The 17,610-nt window shown below is 44.1% G+C and overlaps 3 protein-coding genes across 7 annotated transcripts; 1 reads left to right on the plus strand and 2 right to left on the minus strand.

Annotated features, from left to right (window-relative positions):
* Window positions 1–11: 11 nt before the first annotated feature.
* Window positions 12–9,326, minus strand: unk (unk zinc finger). Of its 2 annotated transcripts, none has more exons than XM_071541493.1 (16): window positions 9,115–9,326; window positions 8,344–8,553; window positions 6,625–6,801; window positions 6,383–6,513; window positions 5,550–5,685; window positions 5,328–5,445; window positions 5,146–5,230; window positions 4,694–5,001; window positions 4,339–4,404; window positions 3,666–3,849; window positions 3,440–3,541; window positions 3,124–3,309; window positions 2,852–3,033; window positions 2,444–2,704; window positions 1,229–1,359; window positions 12–96 (listed from the first exon to the last, which is right to left on the minus strand). In XM_071541493.1, exons 1-16 carry the CDS (start codon window positions 9,261–9,263, stop codon window positions 12–14), a joined length of 2,511 nt encoding a protein of 836 aa, XP_071397594.1. In that variant the 5' UTR covers window positions 9,264–9,326. The 2 variants fall into 2 exon arrangements, with proteins under 2 accessions (XP_071397594.1, XP_071397595.1); XM_071541494.1 differs by lacking the exon at window positions 12–96 and adding an exon at window positions 2,055–2,143 and having other exon boundaries at window positions 1,188–1,359.
* A 414-nt stretch (window positions 9,327–9,740) lies between these two features.
* LOC139662800 (histone H3.3A) lies at window positions 9,741–11,540 on the plus strand. Its single transcript, XM_071541518.1, has 4 exons — window positions 9,741–9,825; window positions 10,694–10,831; window positions 11,006–11,159; window positions 11,259–11,540. Exons 2-4 carry the CDS (start codon window positions 10,704–10,706, stop codon window positions 11,385–11,387), a joined length of 411 nt encoding a protein of 136 aa, XP_071397619.1. The 5' UTR covers window positions 9,741–9,825; window positions 10,694–10,703; the 3' UTR covers window positions 11,388–11,540.
* Window positions 11,541–11,727: 187 nt separating this feature from the next.
* LOC139662786 (uncharacterized) lies at window positions 11,728–17,046 on the minus strand. Of its 4 annotated transcripts, none has more exons than XM_071541499.1 (16): window positions 16,944–17,046; window positions 16,491–16,598; window positions 16,194–16,269; window positions 15,907–16,063; window positions 15,297–15,342; window positions 15,090–15,148; window positions 14,727–14,762; window positions 14,580–14,632; window positions 14,331–14,463; window positions 13,553–13,767; window positions 13,373–13,418; window positions 13,143–13,208; window positions 12,972–13,031; window positions 12,732–12,817; window positions 12,311–12,405; window positions 11,728–12,203 (listed from the first exon to the last, which is right to left on the minus strand). In XM_071541499.1, exons 1-16 carry the CDS (start codon window positions 16,978–16,980, stop codon window positions 12,169–12,171), a joined length of 1,308 nt encoding a protein of 435 aa, XP_071397600.1. In that variant the 5' UTR covers window positions 16,981–17,046; the 3' UTR covers window positions 11,728–12,168. The 4 variants fall into 4 exon arrangements, with proteins under 4 accessions (XP_071397600.1, XP_071397599.1, XP_071397597.1 ...); XM_071541498.1 differs by having other exon boundaries at window positions 12,311–12,504; XM_071541496.1 differs by having other exon boundaries at window positions 11,728–12,405.
* Window positions 17,047–17,610: the final 564 nt, after the last annotated feature.

The following is a 17,610-nucleotide window of genomic DNA, read 5'->3' on the forward strand; positions in this document are numbered from 1 at the left end:
GTTTTAATGATCTATACCAAAAATCCACTCCGAATGAAACACTGGTGTTGGATGAGTTGTGTGGGTGGTGTGGACGGTATGCTGAGCATGGGTTTACCAGACCATCACAGTGATCATGAACACTCACACACACCCCCTTATAGCTCCATCTGCTTCCTGATAACCTTGTCTAATCAGTGCAAGAGAAAAATATGACATCACTTAACTATGTATATATAATATATATATTAGACTACATTTGACACGCTGTGAAATGTCAAAGATTACTACAAATGTAAAAATTTTGGCAGAGAAACCTGTGATACATTGATTTATAGAGTAGAAAAAGGGCTGGTTTTGACAAAAACAAATTTGTATGTCTGAGTTAACATGAAAAGCGTTAAACTAAAAATGAAAAAATATAATATGTAATTTCAAAGACTACACTAGTTGACTGAGTACATTTGTCTTGATTGTGTTAACATGCTCCTCTCTTCCAGTTAACATAGAAGAATATTACAGAGAAAACCTGAGTGCTTTAACAGAGGCCATCTGTTGTAAATTCCAAAAACAAATATTACTATATTTTTTAAATATTTTTTGTTATTATTATCAAACATTAATCACCGATTTTTACATTTGTTTTGCTAAAAAAAACAAAAACTATGAAAAATAGAAAATGAAAATTCAACAGTAAAGGCATAGTCTAGACATGCGCTACCAGCGGACTGGTATTATGGCCCCCATTGGCTGTAGCATTATGGGATAGTCTGTCTGGATGAAGCTGAATATGCCCTTTACTTTTTATTCTGAGTCAGACCTGTTTGTTTTGTTAAAATGGATCAACATAAAATAGGAGTTAGTATTGTGCATTTGAATGCTTCATGGTTTGGGTTAAAGAAGAAATAACTGCAGGTCTTTGGGTTATTTTCACTAGTCCAGAACAGGGCTAAAGAACAGTGTGGCTGGTCAAGAGTCTCAATAGATAAATCCTAAATTACATGATGAAGAGCTTTTACCCCTTGACCAGCACACTAAGCTGGCCATTCATCAGTATACCTCGTCTTACAAGTACAAAACCTGATCAGTGCTTGTGTTGTAGCCAAATTTTAAAAAGGACTTCGACATAATTGTGATTAGCGATTATTAAGATACTAGGCTGGTCTCTGTGGAATCAGGACTGACTGGTCTGGAATCAGCGTTGTGGCGGGCTGGGCTGTGATCAGGTCAAGAGAGCTGGTCCAGGGTCTGTTCGGGGCAGAGGGGGCACTCTGTAGAGGTGGAGCAGCTGTCGCACTGTAGTCCGTGGCCACAGGGCAGAGACACTGAGCCCTGCTCCCCACACGTCACACAGCACTGCCTCTGCTTCCTGTACACCACCTTGGGAAAGACAGACAGAACTTACAGCTAAGTTGAAATTGGCAACTGACCGTCTAAAAAGATAATGTTAGTGGTAATGATGTGTAACCCAGGACTGTCGGACTCTACATCTACTGATCCTCCACCTAAGACTAAGAAACGGCACATGGAAAAGTTGTGCATAACCGTTCCCGGCACCGAATCAATATTAGCTCAGCATTTATCCTTAGTGTAGTAGAGACCAAAGAAAATAATATAAAATACCTATTCAGAGCACATAGCTCAAATTAAATTAATGAAGCGGCGGAAATAAGCTGTCAGTGCCCAGACACAGTAAAAGAAGGGGAGAGGCTGCAAAGCCGACGGAAAGCAGTTGCCTTGGAAAAAGTGCATCACCTGGCTTATTTTTGCAGTGGGAAGCTTTATAAAGTTGAGAAAAAAACAGCAACAACCAAAATGAAGAACAGAGAAAAGTATGAAGTATAATGGTTGGTAGTAGTTATTCTGATCATCAAGAGTCAGTATGGGAGCACGTTAGCTGTGTTATGGGAGTTTCTACTAAGTTTCAGAGTTGGACACAAGTGAAGTTTGCCGACAGTGGCAGCTAAATATCGCTGCTGTCAGGTGAAAACCTTGCGTCTCCAAAATATCAACTTTCAGGAAATAAGAAAAATAGCCTTGTTTTTAGCTTGACCACCATGCATTTTTTAGTTTACCCAATTGCTTTTGAATGGGTTTCATCATCCATGGTTTCATCAGCAGTGGGGTGGTAGAATTTGCTCATCCTGTAGAAGACCATGTGATCCTTCAATTGAAGTTAACATGAAAATCACCAAAATTCTGAGTTACAAAGCTTTCACCTGCAGTGGCAATATCACAGATTTCATATTTTGTTATATGCATATGTTTATATAACCCCACTTGTTTATATTCTATTTTATGTTTATATTCTATTTTGTGTTTATATTATATAGTGCTGCTGTGTTGTACTTTTACTCCTGTAATGACCCAACTTCTTTGTGGGGAGCAATAAACTTTGATCTTATCAGAACATACCATGTAGGGTCTTCAGGTTGACTGCAGTAAGGTAGGAGTGTGTTATTACCTGTTCCACGGCGTGTAAACAGCTACAGAGCTGGGCCTGCAGGCTGAGGACCGACTCCAGCGGCAGTCTGTGCAGTAGCTGGAGTTGGTGCAGTGCTAGATGGGGGTTGTCTCCACTCCTCAGGCTCTCCAGCGCCTCCTGCAGGAGGGAGGCCTGCCTCTGCGCCTCCTCCTCAGCCTGCCTGGCTCTCTCCGCCTCCATGGCTAACCGTGCTGCGTGGGCGCGAGACTCCTCCGCGTCTGCTTTCAGTGCTGCCCACGACTACAGGAGAAGGTATAACCAAATCCGTAACGAAAGCAAATGAATCACACCAATCAATATCGGTATACTCCAACATGCTGGTGATTGCACTAACTCAAACACACGCAGCCATATCAGACACATGCACACACACCACTACCTACCTACCTGTGCAGTGTGCCTCCAGCTGTGATCCCACTGCTTCAGTGTCCTGTGAGCTTCCTCCAGCTCCTGTTTGAGCCTGGCGGTCTCTGCGCTGGGGCCGGAGGGCAGCAGGGTGGGGGGGGTGCCTGGGGAGCCCTGGCCTGAGGGGAAGTGCTCCCAGATACTACTGCTCATACCATTCAGACCTGCAGAGGAGAGAATAAGAGATAAATATTAGCCATTTCCTAACACAGTGGACACAACTTCACCGATTCCTTCAATCAAGCTCCACAAACCTAAAGAACTATGAGCCGGTCCCAGGAAGCTGCTCTCCGATTGGCCGGGTTGCGGCAGGTGGGTGGAGAAGAATGGGGACGCGTGCGGTCTGATTGGGGGAGAGGGCGAAGGCGAGCTGAAAGGGGCGGAGCTGCTGAGGGATCCTGGGATATTGACTGGGGCAGAACTCTGAAGCTGGTTTCCTCCTGCAAGGACAAGGGAAATAGTTATCAGGTGTGTGTGAGTGTTGTGTGTGACCAGGTGTGTTGCAGTGTATGTACACGTGTTGAAAAATATATGTAGTTCTGTGTGTTCATGCTTGTGTCTGTTCAATACCTAGCATGACTCCCACACTAGGCAGAGCAGAGCCGCCCTCCAAGCTCCTCTCCAAGGCCGACACACCGAAATCATTCAGGTCAAGATCATCCAAGGCTGACTCTACAACAGATACATACAACACCAACACACCGTTTGAGATTTACAATTACTTTTAGCACTGTTCATTATTCCAACTTGCACGTTCATTAAATGAGGATTTGAGAATTTGTGTATCTCGACTCACCGACAACTGACTCCACGGTCTCGCTGGTGGGGTAGAAGGGCAGGGCGTTGGCGTTCATGCCTGAGGTGATGCCTGGTCCCGAGGGTCCGGGAGGGGCGGGGCTGGGCGGGGTGGCAGCCAGGCTGGAGGGGATGCTGGAGGACAGACTCAAAGGGCTGCCCACCGGCAGAAACACCAGCAAGTCCTGAAGGAGACAGGATACGTGGCATTTGGGGAGAAAAAGGCGTGGGCCCTGTGTCCCTGCAGCAGGATTACAGTAATAACCAGAAAAGTATGTTTCCTGGAGAAAATGTGTGGACTAGCTGAAAGCAGCTGGAAGTGTGTTGAAAGGCAGTTAAATTCATTAGATTAGAGTTAAAAGACTGTTTACAGTTTTACCAACACAAATCACTATTCACTCTCAGTCATTCATTTCTATGGGGAAAAATAAATAAAAAGTATAAAGAGTATCAAAAGGTTGAATACACACATCTCCTAGTACCCTGATATTTTGTTAGTATTAGTTGGAGCAGAGTCTCTGGCTGAAAGTATGGAGAAGCAGTTTTAGAGTTTTAAACAGAATAATAAAAAAACAGTGGACAATAGCTTGAGTATGCTAGGGTTCAGCTAGCCCACTAAATACCCATGTGTAGATGCGAGTGCTGATTATTGTCATGCAAACCAGTAATTCTACCTGTTTGCTGTGAGCCGATGCCATTTCTCTGCTGCGCTGCTCCAGAGCAAAACTCCTTTGCTTGGCCTGAAACAACAAACAAGATGCTGATGACGTGGACATAAAAACAAGCAGGACAAGCAAATGCAACAAACGTGTAGTTGCATCCGCAACTTTTGAACAGTCCCTCCCCACGATATGTCCCGCCCCAACATCATGCTTCAACTGGAAATCAACCTATGGAAGCCAGACACCATCGAAATGCCTTTACCTTGAGACTTCAGTGTTATTAAAGAAATTATTTTCCTGACTTTTTTTCATCTGTTAGCGTCCCATATGCCCCATATCCCAGATTTCATGTATTAGTCCTTCTCACCTGATCCTCCCTCTCGAATCCCGGTGCCCTGCCGTACCCTCCCTCTCCAGCCCAAGGAGACAGAGGCTCTCCTCCTCCGCCCACGTCCTCACACAGAGACAAAACCCGGCCCAGCAGACCCTGCTCCGCCACACATGACCCTGCAGAAGGGGAGAAGGGGTCCCCGATAGAACCGGACCCGGGCCCCGGCACCATGTTGTGCCCGCTTGGATTCGAGGAGGCGTCCTGGGCGGGAAGTGGGTCTGGAGGTCTGGGGGGTGGAGGGGAGCTGGGTATGGGGAACGACGGCTCCTCAGTGACAAACGGCTCTGGAAGAGAGCAAGAATAATCTGTGAGAGATTTGGAGGACATGCTAAGAAAAAATATGTTCCTACCAAAAGTAGAAGACATATGCAATATGTAATTAGAATATGAATCATCAGATGGTTGTTGAGTAGTGTTTTGAGCCTTACTTTCTACATGTGCAAAGGCACAGAAGGGCCCTCTGGGACAGCTGCCACACTGCTGCATGTCATTACACTTGGTGGATTTATAGATCTGTGGCAAAATAACAAAATAAGAGACATTTATATGAATGTCTTTGATTTGTGCTGATGCTGTCCAGTTTGTGTAAACACTGTTGAAACAGACAAACCTCAGGGTGGAACTGTTGTTCTGTGCGTGTGTGGCAATACTGGCATCCCTCCGCTCCCTCACATTTACTGGGGTCTCCCCATTCCTCGCTGTGCTTCACTGCTGGACATGGCAACGCTCTGCGGCGGCAAGAACATACAGCATGATATTCACACTCTTTGACCATCAAGCTGAAACTATATGTACTTTAGGGCTCTTTATTTTACATGATGTGATGGAATACCTGTATTTGTGTTTGTGCGGACTGCGCCTCCTGTCTTTGCTGTTATGATAGTACGGGCAGGCATAACCTTGACGGCACAGGCGAGGTGGTTTTTTGCAGAGCTCCGTCTTGTAATGGGACAGCACATAGGTGTTATCTAAAGAGCGAGAACACAGACACACAGGAGGAGACCATGAAGCAGGCAGAAGACCAGGGCTGGTCAAGAAACATCAGATTAAGAAATTTGACAGTAAAAGTTCAAACTGAGCTGATTGGGGTTTACTATAGCAATAACACCAGAGGAGCTGTTGTTCACTGTGTTTATGGGTATGACGGTGATGCAATAGGTATGAGGCATGGATGAGCATCAAAGTACCCACACTCACAATAAAGAACACCCGCAAGGGTATTCCAGCTTTTATACGACAGTTACTGAAGTGTGTGTGCTGTCTGAAAAGTTTTCTTCAAACTGGTGTACATACATAGGAATACAAAAACATAAGAAAACAAGACAGAACACTAACTTTTTAAAGTTTTTTTTTTTTAAGTTTTATGGGAATTATCAGCACAGTCAGAAACATGTCTTGGACCAGCCAGAGCACTTGGATGAAACTATCTCTTTGAATTAACCTATCATGTAACAATCTTCTTCCCCTTCTACTCTTCAAAAAAAAAAAAAAACTCTGATTCTACAAATGCTTCTTATTCCTATTAAAGCCTGAGCTGATGAAGACTGTGATATACAGTGGGTTTGACTACTGTTGACAAAATGCCCTTATTATAAGTCGCTTTGGACAAAAGCGTCTGCTAAATGACGTAATGTAATGTAATGTAAAGCGACATCATAGTTTTACCTTGCCAGCGTGGCTCCTCACTCAGGATCTTCTCTATAAGGGCAGTGCTGGCCGCCTGTCCCGACTGCCCGTCTCCTCCGCCTCCCTCTGCCGCCCCCGAGCCTCCCTGAGACTCCATCACCTGCACCTCCCTGGAAAATTCACAAGGCAAACATGCAAACACCTAGGACACAATTACAGATAAACTCATACAAAGGCAAAAGACGGCGAGCTTCATTGTAAAGTCATGTTCCCCGGCGTACCTGATGTCGTAAACGGGGCTGCGCAGGTCATGTGATCCGTGAGCAAAGGCGCAGTGGGAGCCGTTCTTGCTGCAGTGGCCTTTTGCGTCCGTTTCATGGATACACGAGCCCGTCTTGTAGTAGCGGAGGTGGTATCTGCGCTCTGTGTCCCCCGCTGTCCGATGCAGGAATGGACATCTGGAATACACACATAAAATCATATGCAAAACGTGGCTACATACAGACATACAGGTGTGTTACAGCATATAAATCATTACTGTACACTACACAATTTACAGCCCAATAAAAGTGAAATACGCTCGTTTATGTATTTAGTTTTTACTGCCACAATGACTTCAATAAGTTTTATTTGTATACATACACTACCAGTCAAAAGTTTGGACACACCTGATTGAATGTACTATATTTTTCATTATCTTAAAGCCATTTTGATCTAAAGGCTTATGCTTAAATGCTTGAAATTTGTTTTTTAGACAAATATAAATAGTGAAGTTGATGCCTATGTATGAATTTCTTTACAAAGCCTTTGCCTTTCCATGAAGGCAAAGGGCGGCTACTTTAATGAATCTAAAATATATAGTTTTGATTTCTTTAACACTTTTTTGGTCACTGAATAATTCCATTTGTGTTATTTCAAAGTTTTGGTGTCTTTACTTTGTCTTTATTCTAAAACGTGAAAAATGCATGTGTCCAAACTTTTGACTGGTAGCGTAAATATTTCAGTGCTCTTTCCACCTCTGTGTAAGGGTGTATTTTCTCTTTCTCTGTGCTAAAAGCCATAATCAGCGCTGAGAGCTAGAACAGGAATAGTCTGAATAGTTCACTGTGCACTCTAACAACTGATGAGCCATCAGCATGTGTCAAAGACATCACAGTCTAACCCTGTATCAACATACATCTTCTACATTTGCATTTGTGTTTAAATGCCAACCGATGGTTGTCGTCGAGGTCACAATGGCTCAGCACATTTCTAAATGAGACCCATGGGTGGGAGAACAGCCATGTTCAACTGCTAATGTCCACGGTGAATAGTGTGCATCAGAGACTATTCATCTGAGGTGTTCGACCTGACTGACAATCGTCAATAGGGCGTATCCTCGCTCAGTAACTTCACTGGCTTCCCCTCCCATCTGAAAAGGGGCTTTTATAGCAACTGCTTTGTCATGCAATCAGCTGTATATTCAGCTGTATCACATGAACAATTCAAGATTCAAATGTAGGAAGCTTCCTTATGTCAGAGATGAAATAGTGGTGATGTACTGGATACCAGCAAACTTTAACCATTTATAGTAAAAACAACTTAAACTAGGATTTATACCGGTGTTTTGTTTTTCTTTCTTCCATAACTGCTCATAATTCCTAGTTTTCTGACCCTGTGGTTCTCAAAGTGTTCTTTGAGAACCACAGGGTCAGGGTGTTCTCTAAGACCTCCAGGAGACCTTCAGAGGGTTCCAGGGTGTTCCCAGCAAAATCCAAATAGTTATTTTCAATAAAATTCAATTCAGTACAAATTATACCAATTATAAAATGTATAAGAATCACTATTGTAAGCATATGTTCACTCTGACAACTATAATCTCCCTAGATACAGCGTAGACAGCTATAGAATTCAATACTAAACCAACAACAAAAATTGCCTGGGATAATATCTTGTCAAATAGGGGGGTCTGTGGCCTTACGCAGAGTGCAGTGAAACTCTGTGATCTTAGGTGCACTCACTCATCTCCATCGGGGCAGGTGCCTGTTCCCTCATCATATTTGGTACAGTAGACGTCTGGGCTGTAGTTGAAAGTCCCGTCCCGTCTGCGGATGGGCCTGCGGCGCCGCTGGTTCAGGAAGTGCCAGTGGAAACAGGCAAAAGGCCGGTGCTGTGTACATTTATGCTGCACAAACAGAGGGCACTGCTCAGTTCTGAACTCCTTCAGATATCTGGGAGAGAGGGAAACAAGGAGGGAGAAGGGAATACGTTGACAAACTTATTGCCTTTTACAGCAAACCTGCACTTCTACATCCACTTCCACCTGTAAAGATGTAAATGAAGAGGCTGCATCTTTATTTGCTGTATTATTTTCAACGTGTTTGCTTGTTGTAATAATTTCTTCCATACTCTCTGCTTGTCTTCTTATCTATACCCTCTTCTCTGCTGCTACGACCCAATTTCCCTACGGGGATAATCGAAGATTCATCTAGTATAATCTAATACAAGTCTGTGTAGCAACGATACATATTCAGACCCACAGAACTTGATTTATGTAATGCCACAAAGCTTGTAACAAGTAATAGTGAGTAACGTTAGGCCTCCTTAACGAGACCTGCCAAACTTTCTATGCACATTAGCACTGAATAGGATTGGTTAGGCAATGTATAACAATAGCAAATTTGCCATTCACTTATTTTTTCTTCATACAAGTTAGCTGTAGTTTGGTATATGCAAGTGCACGTGAGGTTGTGTACACTTTAGCTAGCTAATCCAGCTATCTAGCTACGTACGTGTAATGTTGAGGTTTCTCGGGCTGTACGTTCAACACGGTAGCGGGAGATGTCGAGCCCCCTGCGGGCGAAGATGAGGAAGACGAGGATGGCCCCCCGGTAGTCGTCCCTCCCGAAGATGACGGGGGCTGTGTGTGTGTTTTGGACATTGTCCCCGTTTGAAGCCTATCAACAAGAACCTTGTTTTTAGCTTACTGGCTAGCTATTCTTGTTAGCTTCGAAATCCGCATTCTACAATGATGTGAGCTTGCGCAAGGCAGGAGGAAGTAGAAGCAAAGTGACAACACGGAACTATGGGGGGTGAAGTCAAATTATAACTGAACTACACACTGACTTTGTAATGCTTGTGACGATCAAGAAAGACACATTACACACAGCAATGAATTACAGTGCTATACACCTGGCTTTTCTTACTACAAATCAAGACACGAGAATATGGAGAACATGGCAGAGTTTACGTTTATGTTTTTTATTCAAAATATCGCATTGGCTATGTAACCAAAATAAATCACCAATGGATGGCCATTTTGGCAACTGAAAGGAAGACGGACCAATGAGAGTGTAGTTGTCTACATGCATGACGTCACGGTGAAGTATTAATAGTTGGTCACAACCCCCACCATACACACACCGTCGTCGTGTTCTGTGGTCGTGACAGAGAAGCAGTCACCTGAGGGTTTTTTTAAATTCATAACAACCGCCTACCTGAAGGTAAATATATTCTCTACGGTATACAGAGAACGTATGTTAACTTATTGTCACCACTGCTAGTTTGTACTGTCGAATCGGGGTTTCTGTTTTCATGTATTGTTTATGTAGCTTGCTAATATGTTGGCTAGCTAACGTTAGCATTAGCTAAAAATAGAACAATGGAATCTCTTACCGTTAACGTCTCTGGCTGGACGTCAACGATTGCTCGCTAAATTTAAATCAAAACTCGAAACTCGGCTTTAGTTCTGGGGGCAAATATTGACGAGTATATTCCAATGTAGCTATCGCTAGTTAGCCAGTGAGTAAACGTTTGTTTAGCTAATGTTACTGAAGCTGAATCGAAGCAATGTCGCCTGGGGGTGAATTGACCGAATGTGAAAATGGCGAAGTCGAAAAACGAATGTTGGCAGGCCAGTCAGCTGCTGGCGCCGGGTGTTTGAAATTTTTGTCGCTGGTCTCGCTGGTTGTGTGTGGTTGCTGTTGGCTTACTGACTCGGTAACTCGCTCCGTGTAAAGATCATGGCGCGATTTATCCTTTCTAACGTGTGAATATTAATGTCGTTCTTGCCCGCCTCAGTATAGGTTGCTGTTCAATTTATTTAGGCCTTGCTGGTAGAAGGCGGGGTGTGTTAGCTAGTGGAGCGCACTGGAACAAACCAGACGCCTCCCAGTGGTAAATGTTTGTTACGGTCGGGGGAGGGGTATTGGAAGGCTAATGGCTTAGCCTAGCAAGCTATTTTGCCGGGATCTGCACGGCTTCAATTATCCACAGGCTCTGTTAGATTTGGATCTCTAGCGCACTTTCTTTGCGTGGCTGATGTTTAGGTCTTGGGTATGGTTATGCATATTTCATGTTTTCTGTTTTCAGCTAGTGAGAGATGGCCCGTACCAAGCAGACCGCCCGTAAATCTACCGGAGGAAAGGCGCCAAGGAAGCAGCTCGCCACCAAGGCTGCCAGGAAGAGCGCACCCTCCACGGGAGGAGTGAAGAAGCCCCATCGTTACAGGTACGCAGTAGTTTTTGAGTTGGAAGTTTGTAAACTATTTGGCATTACATCAAGAGACTTGAATGAAATGACTGGTGGCACTGGTGTACGATTGGAATGTATCTCTGACAACTCGTGTTCCATTGGCTACTTGATCCAGAGCATTAACTGTATTTACTGTCTCCTATTGCTTAGGCCCGGAACTGTGGCTCTGAGGGAGATCCGTCGTTACCAGAAGTCCACAGAGTTGCTCATCCGCAAGCTGCCCTTCCAGCGTCTGGTGAGAGAAATCGCCCAGGACTTCAAGACTGACCTGCGCTTCCAGAGTGCTGCCATTGGAGCTCTTCAGGTAATTACATGAAATGGAATATCTCTTTAGGGTTCACTACAATTTAACATTGGTTGTAGTTTCTGTTCACTTACACAATGTCTATTCCCCCCCTAACAGGAGGCCAGTGAGGCGTACCTGGTGGGTCTGTTTGAGGACACCAACCTGTGCGCCATCCACGCCAAGCGTGTCACCATCATGCCCAAAGACATCCAGCTGGCCCGTAGGATAAGGGGAGAGAGGGCCTAAGCGGCTTGTGGCGGCACCAGCAAGACAAATGATCCTATTTATCGTACTTAACCATTTTTGTGGACATTTTATTTCTTGGGTATTTTTAAAGTTTTCTTTTTGATTTTTGTATTGTATTTTAGAACGAGACAAATACATCAGTCATTCCGCAAACCTGAATTCAGATTGAGGTAATTGGGGAGATGGTGTGCAGTAGAAAGTAGGAATATCTACTTGGCTCCACAATGGGTCATTTTACATGTAAACAGTGGTTGGTGGGATGTCCTACCACCTGTGAAAAGTCCTTTTTTGGTTCCTTGTGGGTATCGGAGCTCCAGGTGAGGCTGGAGTTTTCTTTGAGGAGAGGCTGAATTCTTCACATCTTCCATGGGGGTCCAGGGTTCCTTCATCCATCTACCCTTTTTCCACAGTATGCCAGCATGTCTTGCACAACAGGTCTCTGTACTGTAGTGTCAGGGTATTGTGTTTATACAGTCACACTGTACACTCAACAGCGAGGAGCATGGCAGGACCCCCCTGTATTTTTCTGGACTGCTTTTTACATGTTGTTTTTCCAACATAAAAAATCTTGGCAGCTACATTTAATACTATTTATGAAGTGTTGTCACATGTCTTTCTATTAAAGGTCTTTACGAGTAAAAAGTCTTGTGTTTTGTAGTGTAAAAATGAAGTGTGCAGTTGCAGTACTCAAAGACATCGACATGGTGTACATGATTGATCTTTATATACATATTTTACAACAATTCACAACCACATCGCACACAAGTAAACTAGTGATTTGTCATACAAACCACTCGGTATGCTTGAAACCAGTAGCTGTAAGGAAGGCAAATAAACAGAATTAATGAGCTTGCCAACATTTCTGTCATCTAGATGGTTAAATACTAAAATCACTAAAAAACAACCATAAAAGTAAGCCTCACCAATACGGCAGACGATTTCCTCACACTCCTTGACTGTACTGGCTCTCAGCGCCACACAGCAGAAGCCTGTCGACTGAGGAGTTTCTGGGGAGTCTCTGTGAACAGAGCCAATCATGTGCTTAGATGACATCTGGGTCCAGCCAATGACAACAGACCTGTAATGGCTTGGGTATTGCGTCACCACCACCATGTCTCTATGGAGGGGTGCGACAATTGTGCAGAGCGTCCGGATAACCCCCATCCATGAATTATTATGCAACAGAGAAATATTCTAGGCCAGTTGTGGTATGTGCCTGCATGATGTGCACAGAGTAAAAGGATGCTTCATTGCTTTTTTGCTATTCGTGAAAAAAAGCTGTACATGCTATATATTTCAGACTAAATGTAAGGTTCAGTATAGAAATTACATCAAAATACTTACGCCACACAGAATGCAAATACTGTGTAGTCCAGCTGACCGAACCTCCCTACACATGAGATTTCTGGGTAGTGATGCTGGAAAAGCTCCTGAAGAAAAACAAATCAGACACACAAGAAGACATAATCGGCATGTTATGACAGGATCATTTTATTGCCGTCATAGACAAATGATTAATCCTGGTCAAAATCAGACAGCATGTACGTAAATAAATCATGAACACAGCCATTTGCTTCTACTCACCAGCTTGCTGTTTTTCTCTGTGCATATCAAATGCGTCTCCTTCATGTCTAAGAGCACCTCCTGCGGGACAAACGACACCGATTAAGGATCAGGTGTGTCCCGGAATAAGACAACAGTGCCTAACATCCATCAAGGGCCAGTGTGCCCTCAGGCGGGGAATGGCTCTACTACCTTGCTAGGCAGGTTTTTCTGCAACACTTGTGGGATCGCGTGCTGCAGCACCTCCTTGCCTCCAAACTAGGAAGAGAGTAGAGCGGCTGTCAGTGTGGGATAGTTCTGGGAGACATGAGGACGGCGTTTGATTTGACACAAAACCACAAAGTACGCTACAAATACACAGTAATCGACGTTACTGAGAACACGTGTACACATCAAATTAGAATGCACAAACAAATATCTACCATTCCAATGTTTGCCTTTCCCAAGAACTGCACAATGTACACAATCCTGCTGAGGAGAGGTGGTTCAGTGTCTCAATGGATGGTCAAAATCAGCATATATAGATATCATACTAAAACTGATTGCTCAATATCCCCAACAGACGGGTCAGATTAGGTAGAACAAGTACATGAGTGACTTGCCTGCCCTCCTTGAGGCACTGCGAAGGGGACGGCCGCCGCTCCTCGCCGCCCGGCTGCTGGTCCGAGGCGGGGCCGAGCCGCAGCGTGGGGTTCTCCACCCTCAGGGCCCGCAGCAGCTTGATGAGGGGCCGGTACACCGCGCCGTCCCGGTCCCGCCACCGTAGGACGCGCATGGACAGGGGGCGGCCCTTCAGCCGGGACAGAACCACACCGGCCTGGGGGAGATCGGAGGAAGTTTTCAAATCGAAAACCAGGGGATGCAAACATAATTATGAGAGGAGTAGTTTCATGGATTTCTCAATTATACAAACGCATGTGGGGTTTATCAAGGGTGTGGCTGTATATGAGTGTGTCACTACAGTACTAACAGGGTTGCAATGAAACCTCAAACACCATCTTAATACAACATGCTACTGTTGGTCTTGGCTTAGTCTCAGATATAGTTCTGAAAACTCAAAAATGACAAAGCAAGTGATTTACTTGAGGCACTGTTGCTGTTTTCTTTCAGCATCAGGCTATATTGTTACAATTTAATAACATTAAATCAAACCGGGTGTTTAGAACAGCAAATGTAAAAGCTTTCATAAACTAGTCATACGTGAAGGTCATGCCACTATGTCTTTATTGTGTATATTGTGACCTCCATCCTCTATTATTGAAAATCCAAATAAAAACAGTTCAAATAAAAGCTTTCATAAACTAGATACAGGTTGACTCACTATTGTGTTACCTCACTTAGTGATAGAGTAATACTCCAGTCTCGTGAGGGTTTTCTTACCTGCCCATTCTTGGAATTCCTCAGGGAGATTCCGTTGATCTCATCAATGACGTCACCGGGGCAGACAAACTTGTCGACCTGAGCCTGACTGCCAGGCAGCAGGTCGAGGACAAAGACCCGCCCACTGAGATACCTGAGAGAGAGAGAGAGAGAGAGAGAGAGAGAATTCTGATGATCCAGGGGGAAGTATAGAGGTATATATTGGCAAACACATTCAGTGGAAAGATATTATTTGCAAAGGATACAAACCTTAGCACCATCCCCACCTCCCGACACGGTACAGCTTCATATATCTCACACACCTGGGAACAACAATATAGAAAAGATCAGCAGACTCTGTCACATTGTATATTGCTGGGATTTCATTATCAATCTGCAACTAGTCATGTGTCTTACTGGTAGGAGCCAGCTCTCATCCAGAAAACTGCAGTTCTGTGTTGAGAGAGCAGAGGTGTTGTCAGCAAAGTATAAAGGATATCAATGTAGGTCGATACACCACTTCTCATGTTTCTGCAGCCTCAATGACATGAAGAGTTTAATTCCAAAGTGAGATATCCACCATTTGAAAGAATTAGCACCTACTCTTATGATTGCTGGCATGAAAGTAAATCACATTTTGGGTTACTATTTGTTTTTGAGGAAGGAATCATCTGCAGTTTTTCCAAAATGGATATACAGCAGAGTGAACTCCTGCATGTATGGAGTTATACGTCTATCTATATGTAGGTTTTCTTGGTATACACAAGGCTTTGCTCTGACCTCCATGTCCAGTTTGAACTCCATCTGAGAGAGGACCAGCAGCAGGGACATGAAAGGCTCTGGAGGAGGAAAGGACATGTCGATATCAGGACTGTTGTTGATGTTGGACTCTGCCAGCGGCAATGTGATGACAACAATTTCCTTCGAGCGGCATAAGCTGCTGCCAAGTATTCGGTGAAAACAATCAGATCGTGTAAAAAGCCTCACCCACATATTCCTCATTCCTGAGGATTGAGGTAGCCGGGCTGTACCACTGTAAAAGAGCCAGTATGAAGCTTCAGCAATATTTGGAGCAGTGGGACACTTGAGTATACTTGAGTATTTCCATTTTGTGAGACTTTATACTTTTCCTCCACTACATTTCAGAGGGAAATATTGTACCTTTTACTCCACTACATTTATGTGTCAGGCGGCTGTAGTTACTTTGCAGAATAATGTTTTACATGCAAAACATATGATAAGCTCATAAAATATGTTAGAGTTTAAACTCCCCAACAGTATATGGAGCAGTTAGATCGACAACATTAAAATACTTCTTACAGGTTAATGCTTCAATAATTTTACTTTTTCTTTTAATACTTAAGTACATTTTTACTGCTAATACTTCTATACTTTCACTAAAGTAAAAGTTTGAATACAGGACTTTTATTATAATTTCAATGAAGTATTTTTCCATTATGGTATTGCTACTTTTACTTAAGTAAAAGATTTGACTACTTTTTCCACCACTGGAAACAAGCCTCTACTCTTGGCTGTGTCAGTGCTTTAGAATTGCAGAACTGTATATTGCACATATAAAGGAGAGATAAAAAAGGACCTCCAGGATCCGGGGCGTGTGCAGCAGGTGTGTGATGAACTGCGGCAGGGCCTTGCGGCCGAGGGCCAGTCGGAGCAGGTAGCGGCCGCGGCCCTGAGCCGTCAGCAGCTTCCTGCACGCTCTCGCCCGCTCCAGAGCCAAAGACACAGCGCACAGCCTGCACACAACACCGGCAACACAACAGGGGTTAATTCTATTGAAATTGCTGTTTTTTTTTTTGTTGTCTCAGCAGCACTTCAACATGTCCCAGATATCTAGGCTTGCTGTCACTGCGTGTGTCTAACAACCTGCCACAGGCGTCTTGGTGGGGAAGCTGCTCAAAACACTGCCAGTAGTCTCTGTGTACCAGACTCAGAACCGGTTCTGAGGGAGAGAGCACACACACACACACACACACACACACACCACATAAACAAAAACCATGAGCTTCAGAAGATGTTAAGATACAAAAATTGGCTGAAAAATGTAGATGACATTCATTCGAAACAGAATTCTGAAATACATATATGAAATATTTATCCAGAGCAATTCACCACATGAACAAAATGTGTGTTGTGCATGCAAACACTACTAGGATGACTCACGCTGGAGCCCCTTCCTGAGGATGAGCTCCAGCAGCTCGCAGCAGGAGGAGAGGTGAGGGCTGGAGTCTGTCACCAGCTCCCCATCCGCCTGCAGGTTCAGCAGACACACTGGGAGGGAAGAAACACTGTCAGTCTGTGTGACAGTGAGCATCACCTTTGATATGTTGTGATATGACATGTTTTATGTTAGGTATGATGAGCCCATCACACCTCAACACTGGCCTGCGCGTGACAGAGAACAGGCAATGCAAAAGGTATGAGAGATGCTGCTGTTTAGGGTAAAATGTGTTTTTCAGGATGCTTGTAGAAGGAAAAATGAAAACTATTAATCCCAATGGTATGAATCACAAGTCTGATCAAACAAGCCGTAAGACTGAGCGATGCTTCAACTGCCTATGCAATTCCGAACCGCAGATTATGAACCAATAGCAGCATACGAGTATGGATTTTTACCTTTGAGAGTCCCGAGCAGAGGGTCTTTGGGTGCCATGTTGTGAGCGCAGCTGTGATCAGAAGCCTCCTGTCACTTAACCGCGGCGACACGCACTACACCCACTTCCGTGTATCAATAACAGCATACCGAGACACTTTCCCGTTCCCTGCTACCTGCCACACAGCAGGAGCGGTCAGCTGGGTGGGTGTGTTTCACTTCTCCTGCCTTTGAACCTACGAAACAGCTAAAATGATCAAAGTTGGTTCATCTGTTGGGGCGAGGGGGCGGGGGGCTATCGACGCTCTCTGCGCCGGTTAACGCGCTTCCATAATTTTATTAGACAATCTAGAAATTAAATACATCGAGATATGAACTGCATATGGGCTCTAGTGACCTCTGGTGGTTTGTTCCTAGATTGCAGTTCAGCGGAAACACCCGAACCGTTATGCTGCCTTCAGGGGCTCCGCGGAAAGTTCGGAAGTCGCGCATTGAGGCCAAAACCTAACAAGAAGTATATTTTGGTGGCGTTTGTTTCATTTTAGAAATCACAGTACATGGCTACGTTGTGCTGCAGTAAGTTTTCTTTTATTTAATTTACTAGCCAAAAGTTGTTGTATAAGAAGTATATAAAAGTTACACAACGATTGAAAATGGAAATATACAGCAAGTAATTATTTACAGAGAATG

Source organism: Centroberyx affinis, unplaced genomic scaffold, assembly GCF_046629955.1.
Source record: "Centroberyx affinis isolate AG114_WGS23_722 - 3 ecotype Tasmania unplaced genomic scaffold, CSIRO-AGI_Caff_v1 ptg003894l_1, whole genome shotgun sequence".
In the NCBI taxonomy this organism is placed as follows: Eukaryota; Metazoa; Chordata; class Actinopteri; order Beryciformes; family Berycidae; genus Centroberyx; species Centroberyx affinis.